The 10,779-nt window shown below is 37.5% G+C and overlaps 1 protein-coding gene across 1 annotated transcript; it reads right to left on the bottom strand.

The window, feature by feature from the left end:
• Positions 1-6,514: 6,514 nt before the first annotated feature.
• Positions 6,515-7,540, bottom strand: LOC129647042 (olfactory receptor 6C68-like). The gene has a single exon (XM_055574161.1). The coding sequence runs from the start codon at positions 7,538-7,540 to the stop codon at positions 6,515-6,517; it is 1,026 nt and encodes a 341-aa protein (XP_055430136.1).
• Positions 7,541-10,779: the final 3,239 nt, after the last annotated feature.

The raw sequence follows: 10,779 nt of genomic DNA, 5'->3' as shown, positions 1-10,779 counted from the left end.
TACAGATGAATGTGACTTTAAGATTAAATAGTAGCCAAATGGATGTGAGCAAAGTGTAATGTTTCATTCTATGTTATGTTCTTCAAGGCACTGAACATGCCCTATATATTTTTCCCAATATTGATGAGTAGTCTTTTGATCATATATTTATTCCTTGATTTCTCCTCTGGAACAACAGACATACCATCTTACTTGTCCTACTGTTTAAATAGAAGAAAATATTTCGCATGTGTGTTTTTTAATAATTTTACACCTTATATATATTTTTAACTTTAGGAAAATTATTTCAAAAGAGAATAAACACCCATTTGGAAAGAATGTAAAGAGTAGGGACTATGTATTTCTTCCTAATATTTACCACATTCCTATCCTAATATCTTCTCTTAATCAGATCTGCTTACTCTTAAGCCTTTGGTTAACATCACCTATCATCATATTCCTCAAGTGAGAAAATGAGTTCTCCTTAAAACAGAACAAATTATATCTTTCCAGCCTTATTTTCCCATTGTCACTTCTTCTGAATATTTTTCTGGGATTATGGTAAACATCTTAGAATTTAGTCAAAATCAGGGTACTAAATAAATTACCAAGGATACTCTAAACCTGGAATTTAAAATTTATTAATACTTCCTAATATTTTCCAACACCATGTTTAGATATGTTATCTAATGCAAGTCATCTAAGATTAAGTAAGATCATTACTATGCCGACAAAGGTCTGTATAGTCAAAGCTATTGTTTTTCCAGTAGTCGTGCATGGATGTGAGAGCTGGACAATAAAAAAGTCTGAGCACCAAAGAATGGATGCCTTTGAACTGTGGTGCTAGAGAAGATTCTTAAGAGTCCCTTGGACTTCAAGGAGATCAAGCCAGTCAATCCTGAAGGAAATCAAACCTGAATATTCATTGGATGAAACAATACTGAAGTTTAGGTTCCAATATTTTGGCCACCTAATGCAAAGAGCTGACTCATTGGAAATGACCTTGATGATGGGCAAGATTGAAGGCAGGAGGAGAAGGGGACAACAGAGGATGAGATGGTTTGACAGCATCACCAACATAATGGACATGAGTTTGAGCCAACTCAGGGGAATAGTGAAGGACAGGAAAGCCTGGCATGCTGCAGTCCATGGTGTTGTGAAGAGTTGGACATGACTGAGTGGTTGACTGAACAACAGCAAAGATCAAATGACAGTATGGATATTCTAGTAATGAAAGACCATAACTTAAAGATAAGTCAAATTTGGATGTTTAAAAACTCTCACAGGGTATAGGTTCTTACACTATATAGGTACAGAGTTCTTAGATTGTGGTCCTAACGTGTTATTTTGTGAAATAAATTTCTCTAGTGTTAAAGTGTTAGTCACTCAGTCATGTCTGAGTCTTTGAACCCCATAGACTGTAGCCCACCAGGCTCCTCTGCCCATAGGACTCTCCAGGCAAGAATACTGGAATAGGTTGTCATGCCCTCTTCCAGGAGATCTTCTAGATCCAGGGATTGAATCCTGGTCTGCTGCATTGCAGGCAGATTCTTTCCCATCTGCATTTCTAGGGAAGTTCAAATTTCTCTAATCCTAAATGCATTAAACATATAAAGATGATTACAAATTCTTCCTCCCTAGTTTATAATTTTTTCAGCATCAGTTATTGGAAGATGTGGTTGATATACAAAAATGTACATATTTAATGTATGCAATTTGATGAGTTTGTACTTATGCTACATCAGTGAAACCATCACCATAGTCAAGGTAGAGGATAACCCATCAAAAATTTATTTTCAAGTAAGGATAGTTAATGTGTGTGTAGAATTTGGATTTTTTTTTTTTCAAAACCTAAAGCTCAACATTCATAAAACTAAGATCATGCCATCCGGTCCCAACACTTCATGGTAAATAGATGGGGAAACAGTGGAAACAGTGGCTGACTTTATTTTTTGGGGCTCCAAAATCACTGCAGATGGAGACTGCAGCCATGAAATTAAAAGACGCTTACTCCTTGGAAGGAAAGTTATGACCAACCTAGACAGCATATTGGAGAAGGCAATGGCACCCCACTCCAGTACTCTTGCCAGGAAAATCCCATGGATGGAGGAGCCTGGTGGGCTGCAGTCCATGGGGTCGCTAAGGGTCAGACACTACTGAGCGACTTCACTTCCACTTCTCACTTTCATGCATTGGAGAAGGAAATGGCAACCCACTTCAGTGTTCTTGCCTGGAGAATCCCAGGGACGGGGGAGCCTGGTGGGCTACTGTCTATGGGGTCGCATAGAGTCGGACACGACTGAAGTGACTCAGCAGCAGCAGCAGCAGACAGCATATTAAAAAGCAGAGACATTACTTTGCCAACAAAGGCCCGTCTAGGCAAGGTTATGGTTTTTCCAGTAGTCTTGTATGGATGTGACAGTTGGACTGTAAAGAAAGCTGAGCGCAAAAGAATTGGTGCTTTTGAACTGTGGTGTTGGAGAAGATTCTTGAGAGTCCCTTGGACTGCAAGGAGATCCAACCAGTCCATCCTAAAGGAGCTCAGAACTGGGTGTTCATTGGAAAGACTAATGTTGAAGCTGAAACTCCAATACTTTGGCCACCTGATGGGAAGAGCTGACTCATTTGAAAGGACCCTGATACTGGTAAAGATTGAAGGCAGGAGAAGGGGACACTAGAGGATGAGATGGTTGGATGGCATCACCGACTCAATGGACATGAGTTTGGGTAAACTCCGGCAGTTGGTGATGGACAGTGAGGCCTAGCGTGCTGCAGTCCATGGGGTCGCAGAGTCAGACAGGACTGAGTGACTAAACTGAACTGAAAGTCTGATGCAATATCTTCTATATTGAATTCCTTCAAGAGTTTAAAAAATATGAGTCTAACTTGCCTACTTTTAAAGATTCTGAAGTAATAATAAACCAAGGAATTTGTTATAACACTCTATTTATTCTTCATTCAAGCTAAGGGAAATTTACTAAAAACCCTCAATCTTTTTAACAGTTATGCCAGAAAATATTAATTTTTCAGAAATATTTGTTGTTCTTGAAATCTCTATATATTTAAACCCTGTAAGCTGTTTTCACTATTGCAGACATTGTGTATTCAACCTCCCAATTCACTCATTTTATTAGTATCTATCTTTTGTTACTTATGGCATGTTCAAGAATATACCTCATTATTTTTCTTAGCTATAAAGAACACTTTATAATTTTTTATTTTAGGTTTGATATATTGGTGATGAAATCACTTTGATTTTTTTCTGGAAATTTCTGTTTCATTGTTTAAAAGTTTGATATATAACACATTACAATGAGGGCACATCACCAGGTCTTCCTGTTTCCCACAGCACTGATAAGAGTCTCTTATACACAGTTTTTTTTTTTTTTAATGTATACATATGTTACTAGTGATAATATACCTAAGATTTTAATTGCTGTGTATTTTACAAAGTGCAGGTACCAATTACACTCCTGTGGAGAGTTTATAAGAATTCTAGATTTGTGCCATCTCATTTGGACTCTTTGTGGGTGCCTACATGTGTGTTTGCAGTCATATGTTATTTTCATATACTTACTTCCCAAATATATATTTATTTGGCCAGACCATGCATGAGGCATGCAGGATCTTAGTTTCCTGACCAGGTATTGAACCCTTGGCCCTCAGCAATGAAATCACAGAATCTTAACCACTGAATCACCAGGGAAGTCCCAAAATATTTATTTATGTAAGGTACAAGTTGAAGATATTTTGCTCATTTTCTTTGCTTTTAAATCAGTTTTATTTGGATATAAATTATATACAATGAAATGCATCCATTTTAACTGTGATATTGAGACATTTTGAAAAATATAGCCATCCAAGTAATTACCACACCACAAGATATATAATGTCTCCCAAATCCCCAAAGCATTTCCTTATTTGCTTCCAGACAATATATTGCTCACTTTGATTTCATTTAATCATTGACCTGCTTTTTGTCACTACAGGTTTGTTTTTCCCTTTCTAGAGTGTTAAATTTAGGAAACACACCATGTAATGTTTTGTGTCTGATATCTTTCACTCAGCATAATCTTTTTGAAATTTTCTATTTTATTTGTTTAAGCAGTTTATACCTTTGCACAGTTGAGTGGTTTTTTGATTGTATGAATAAACTGTTTCTCTGTTTTTTTTTATTTTTTATTTTTTTTTAAATTTTATTTTATTTTTAAACTTTACATAACTGTATTAGTTTTGCCAAATATCAAAATGAATCCGCCACAGGTATACATGTGTTCCCCATCCTGAACCCTCCTCCCTCCTCCCTCCCCATTCCATCCCTCTGGGTCGTCCCAGTGCACCAGCCCCAAGCATCCAGTATCATGCATCGAACCTGGACTGGCAACTCATTTCATACATGATATTTTACATGATTCAATGCCATTCTCCCAAATCTTCCCACCCTCTCCCTCTCCCACAGAGTCCATAAGACTGTTCTATACATCAGTGTCTGTTTTGCTGTCTCGTACACAGGGTTATTGTTACCATTTTTCTAAATTCCATATATATGCGTTAGTATACTGTATTGGCGTTTTTCTTTCTGGCTTACTTCACTCTGTTTTTAAAACAAGTATTTGACATGCTTTCAATTTTGAGCTCTATGAGTCAAGTGACTACAAAAAATCATGTATATTATTTTGGGGGATGTCAATTCCCATTTTTCTTAGGTAAATAATAGAGGAATAGCTGAGACATAGTGTAACTATGTTTAACTTTTTAAGAACCTGCCAGAATGTTTTCCCAAGCAGTTGTATCACTTCACATATGCCCACCAGCACTGAATGATAGTTCCAGTTGCTCTCTGTCCTTGTGACTTACATTGTCAGCCTATATCCTAATTGTGGCCATTAGAGTGAATGTTTCACTCATTTCAATTTGAATATTCTAATGATAATGATTTTGAGCTTCTTTCCAAGTTCCTATTTACTATTCATGTAATTCCTTTATGAAGTGTCTACTAAGTTTTCTTGTCATTTTTATCTGGTAATTATCATTTACCTGGTAATTAATTTATCTGGTAATTATAGCGCTGGCTTAAACTCATCATTCAAAAAACTAAGAGCATGGCATCCAGTCCCATCACTTCATGCAAATAGATGGGGATACAATGGAAATGGTGACAGATTTATTTTATTGGGCTCCAAAATAACTATGGATGGTGATTGTAACCATGAAATTAAAAGATGCTTACTTCTTGGAAGAAAAGCCATGACAAATCTAGACAGTGTGCTAAAAAGCAGAGATATCACTTTGCTGACGAATGTCTGGATAGTCAAAGCTATGTTTTTTCTAGTAGTTATGTGACATAAGAGTTGGATCATAAAGAAAGCTGAAGAGCTGTAGTGGTGGAGGAGAATCTTGAGAGTCCCTTTGACTGCAGGGAGGTCAAACCAGTCAGTCCTAAAGGAAATAAACCCTGAAAATTCATTAGAAGTACTGATGCTGAAGCTGAAGTTCCAATACTTTGGCCACCTGATGCAAAGAGTTGAGTCATTTGAAAAGGCCCTGATGCTGGGAAGGATTGAAGGCAGGAGGAGAAGGGAGCTATGGAGGATGAGGTGGTTGGATGATATCATTGACTCAATGGACATGGGTTTGAGTCAACTCCAGGAGAAGGTGAAGGACAGGGAAGCCTGGCATGCTACAGGCCATGGGGTCACAGAGTTGGACACAACTGAGTGACTGAATAAAAACAACAACTATCATTGAGCTTTGATATCAAATTGTTAAGGATGTTTGCATGTGTCATCATAAGGACTGTTGATCTACAATTTTATTCTTGTAATATCTTGGCCTGGTATTTGTATCAAGTTTACATGGATTTCATAAAGCATCGAAAAGTGTTATTTTTTGTGTGTTCTGTAACAATTTGCATTTGTGTTATTTATCTTTTTGATAGTATTCATCCATATGATTTTGAGTCAACATGATTTTGGAGTTTTCTTTGTGAAAAGATATTTAGATATTAATTTAATTTCTGAAACAGAAAGAAAGGTAGTAAAAGAAAGATTCTCTATTTATTTTTGAGTTAGGCTTGTAATATTTATCTTTCAAGTAACTCTTCTATTTCATTTAAAATGTTAACAATATTGGTTTAACATTGCAGATGATAATCTCTTATTAATATGTTGACATCTGGAAGCTCAACAGACTGACCAAAACTAGACATACTTTGATGATGATTTTACCATGTATAAAAGTATGGAGTCACTGTGCATTTGAAGGTAATAAATAGCATATATCAATTATAATTCTGAAAAAGGAATGTCTTCTCTATGTCAATAATATAAAATATATGGGAATATAATTTAAACGAAGTAAAAGGAATGACTTAATAATGGTAGGTTTGGTTAAAGAATTACAAGTGAAATATTTTGTTCTTCATAGAGCAATGTTCAATAATTAGTTCTTCAGTAAATGAATGGAATGGAAAATTAATGATTAAATGGCAACCTGATTGGTTTACAACCTGATGTCAACCTGATTGGTTTACAAGCTAAACAATTATGAAGTTCTTTCTTAAATTTATGACAATAAGATAGATGTGCATCTTTTGAGTTGGCTTATGGACAGGTACATTTACTTTCTTAATAGAAAAGCATTTTTTTTTTTTTAGTGAGTCATCAAAGGCTTGTTTAACTTGCTTATTCCTCAGAGTATATATAAAAGGATTCAACATTGGTGATATGGAAGAAATAAGCAGTGATACACCTTTGTTAATGCTTACCTCTTCTTTTGCAGATGGTTTGATATAGATGAAGATGCAACTACCATAAGAGATGGAAAGTACAATCATGTGGGAAGAACATGTAGAAAAAGCTTTTTTTCTTTGTTGAAGAGAAGGGAATTTTAGAATTGTCCTTATGATGTATATGTAGGAGAGAACTACACAAAGAAGAGTGATGATGAAGATCAGTATGGAACAGGCTATAACCATCTGCTCAATTAACCATGTGTCTGAGCATGAGATCTTCAGGAGAGGTGATACATCACAGAAAAAATGATCAATGATGTTTGAATCACAGAATTCCAGATGAAAATCTAAGCTGAATGGTGGGAGGATAGTCATAAGTGCTGCCATCCAGCAGCAGATGACCATTGTTTTGCACAGTTTGTTACTCATGATCGTCATATAATGCAAGGGTTTGCAGATGGCCATGTAACGATCATATGACATGGCTGCCAAGAGAAAAAATTCAGTTACAGCGAAGAGATCAGTTAAAAATAGTTGTATGAAACATGCCTTATAGGTAATCACTCTGTCCCCAGTTGATATATTGTAAAGGAATCTTGGAATACAGGTGGTTGTAAACAAGATTTCTAAGAAAGAGAAATTTTGGAGAAAAAAATACATGGGCGTTTTAAGGTGGGGATCCACCAAAGTCAGGATAATGATGGTCAGATTTCCAGTTATACTCAAAATGTAGGTGATAAATAGAAAAATAAAGAGCAAAATCTGCAACTGAGGATCATCTGTCAGTCCCAGAAGGATGAATAGTGTTACCGTGGTGTGATTTCTCATTATTGACTCCTGGATTTTGCCAAACCTACCTGTAAATATCAGAGAGATTTGAACTGGAGAATTCAATGATGAAAACAGCCAACGATGAGAACTCTCTTGGTTATTTGACTCATCCAGGATCCATGGGCTTTACTTGTTGATCTAAGGAATACATTTCTTGTTTTATGTGAGCTGTTTCCCCAACTATTTGTTAGGGAAATGATCTTGACCTAATGAGCAAGTGAAACTTTGAAATATGTTTAAATTGCTGATTTACAGCCTAACTTTTCCTTTAGTAAACTCCTAAATTAATTTATAATTAATTAAGCATTTAACTTTTAGGAGGAGGAGCTAAGATGGCAGAGGAATAGGACGGGGAGAACACTTTCTCCCTGACAAATTCATCAAAAGAACATTTAAACACCGAGTAAATTCCACAAAACAACTTCCGAATGCCGGCAGAGGACATCACGCACCCAGAAAAGCAACCCATTGTCTTTGAAAGAGGTGGGAAAAAATATAAAAGATAAAAAAAGAGACAAAAGAGGGAGGGATGGAGCTCCATCCTGGGAAGGGAGTCTTAAAAAGAGAGAAGTTTCCAAACACCAGGAAACATTCTCACTGCTGAATCTGTTCCGAGCTTTGGAAGCACAGAGGGGAACATAACAGGGAGGAAAAATAAATAAACAATTAAAACCCACAGATTATGAGCCCTACGGTAACTCCCCCAGCAGAGAAGCAATGCAGATGCCTGCACACGCCACTAGCAAGCGGGGGCTGGGCAGGGAAGTGTGGCCCGGACTACATCGCTTAGAGTAAGGATCTGGCCTGAATACCCCGAGCGCTATCTGAACAAAATAATTTGGGCTAGCAAGCCAGACTGTGGGATATCTACCATGCAAAAAGCCAGCCCTAACCTAAGACACCACCAGGCCCACACATGGAACAAAGGACTGAACAGAGATAGCCGGCTGCAGACCATCCCCCTCTGGTGACAGGCAGCCAGAGCCGGAAGGGGGCAATTGCAGCCCCAGAGAGACATTATCTACAAAACTGTAAGCAGGCTTCTTTGCTAACTAAAACTTCTTGGGGTTCTGGACGGTCAACATCCGCCTGAGAAGGTGTGCGGGTTGTACACCTAGATAACTGAGTGGCGGGGAGGCCATAAGTCGCAGCAACCACGCTCGCCAAACACCTCATCACCTGAGCTGCTCAGACCTGGGAAGGGCACAAAACGCAGGCCCAACCGAGTCTGTGCCTCTGAGGACTACCCGAGTGCCTGAGCCTGAGTGGCTTAGACCTGGGAGGTGCAAGCAACCCAGGGCCGGCCACGGATGGTTCCTGGCGGAGCAACCTAGAGCCTGAGCAGTGTGGGCAGGGAGGCTACATGCGCCGTGAGTGGGGGAAGGCCCAGTGTGGCTGAGGCACTGCGAGCACATACCAGTGTTATTTCTTTGCAGCATCCCTCCCTCCCCACAGCGCGACTGAACAAGTGAGCCTTAAAAAAAAAAAAAAAAAAAGTGTCCACCACCGTCCCCTTTGTGTCAGGGCGGAAATCAGACACTAAAGAGACCAGCAAACAGAAGAAGCTATAATAGAGGGAACCACCTTGGAAGCTACAGGCAATAGATTAAAACCCTCTGGTTAGTACTGACTACATAGGAAGGGGCCTATAGATCTTGAGAAATATAAGTCGGACCAAGGAACTAGCCAAAAATGAACTGACCCCACAATACCCACAATGAAACCAGAGAAAGTCCTAGATATATTTTTACTATTTTTACAATCATTCTTTCTTTCTTTCTTTTTTTAAATTTTTAAAAAAAATTTAAGTCCTTTATTACTCCTTTAATTTTCACTTTTATAACCTACTATTACTTTGCAAAAAAAAAAAGACTTTTTTTAAAAAAAGCAAACTGCATATATATATATATATATATATATATATATATTTATAGTTTTTGTGACCTTCTTTTCTTTTTTTCTTCTTTTCTTTAACACTGTATTTTTGAAATTCCAAACTCTACTCTAGATTTTTAATTTTAGCTTTTTGGTATTTGTTATCAATTTTGTACCTATATATATATATATATTTAATAATTTATGTGACTTTTTTTCTCTCTCTTTCTTTCTCTTCTTCTTTTATTTAACATTGTATATCTGAAATTCAAAACTCTACTCTAGATTTTTAATTTATGCTTTTTGGTATTTGTTATCAATTTTGTAACTATATTTTCTTTATAATTTTTGTGACTTCATTTTTGTTTGTTTGTTTGTTTTTCTCTCTTTCTTCTTCTTTTCTTTAACATTGTATTTTTGAAATTCCAAACTCTACTCTAGATTTTTAACTTTTACGTATTTGTTATCAATTGTGTACCTATATTTTCTTTATAATTTTTGTGACTTTGTTTTTTTTTCTCTCTTTCTTTTCCTTCTTCTTATCTTTAACATTGTATTTTTGAAATTCCAAACTCTACTCTAGATTTTTAATTTTTGCTTTTATGTATTTGTTACAAATTTTGTGCCTCTAAGAACCCAATCTTCAGTACCCATTTTTTACTAGGGAGAGAGATTACTGGCTTGACTGCTCTCTCCCCCTTTGGACTCTCCTTTTTCTCCACCAGATTGCCTGTGTCTCCTCCCTAACTCCTCTCTACTCTACCCAACTCTGTGAATTTCTGTGTGTTCCAGATGGTGGAGAACACTTAGGGAACTGATTACTGGCTGGATCTGTCTCCCTACTTTTCATTCCCCCCTTTTATCCTCCTGGCCACCTCTGACTCCTTCCTCCTTCTTCTCTTCTCTGTATAACTCCATGAACATCTCTGAGTGGTCCAGTTGTAGAGTGCACATAAGGAAGTGATTACTGGCTAGCCCTCTCTCTCCTCTATAGATTCCACCTCATTTCATTCGGGTCACCTTTAACTCCCTCCTCCCTCTTCTCTTCTCCATGTAACGCTGTGAACCTCTCTGGGTGACCCTCATGGTGGAGAAACTTTTCATCTTTAATCTATATGTTTTATCAATGGTGCTGTATAGAAGGAGAAGTTTTGAGACTAATGTAAAAATAAGACCGATAACTGGAAGCAGGGGGCTTAAGTCCAAACCCTGACTCCAGGGAACTCCTGACTCCAGGGAACATTAATTGACAGGAGCTCCTCAAACGCCTCCATACCTACACTGAAACCAAGCACCACACAAAGGCCAACAAGTTCCAGGGCAAGATATACCAAGCAAATTCTCCAGCAACACAGGAACAC

Source organism: Bubalus kerabau, chromosome 1, assembly GCF_029407905.1.
Source record: "Bubalus kerabau isolate K-KA32 ecotype Philippines breed swamp buffalo chromosome 1, PCC_UOA_SB_1v2, whole genome shotgun sequence".
NCBI classification, from domain to species: domain Eukaryota; kingdom Metazoa; phylum Chordata; class Mammalia; order Artiodactyla; family Bovidae; genus Bubalus; species Bubalus kerabau.
Note: the sequence above shows the minus strand (reverse complement) of the source record. Positions and strands in the feature narration are given on the sequence as shown.

Bases quoted from the DNA above. Each gene is read 5' to 3' on its own strand.
- LOC129647042 (XM_055574161.1), bottom strand. From the start codon at position 7,540: ATGAGAAATCACACCACGGTAACACTATTCATCCTTCTGGGACTGACA.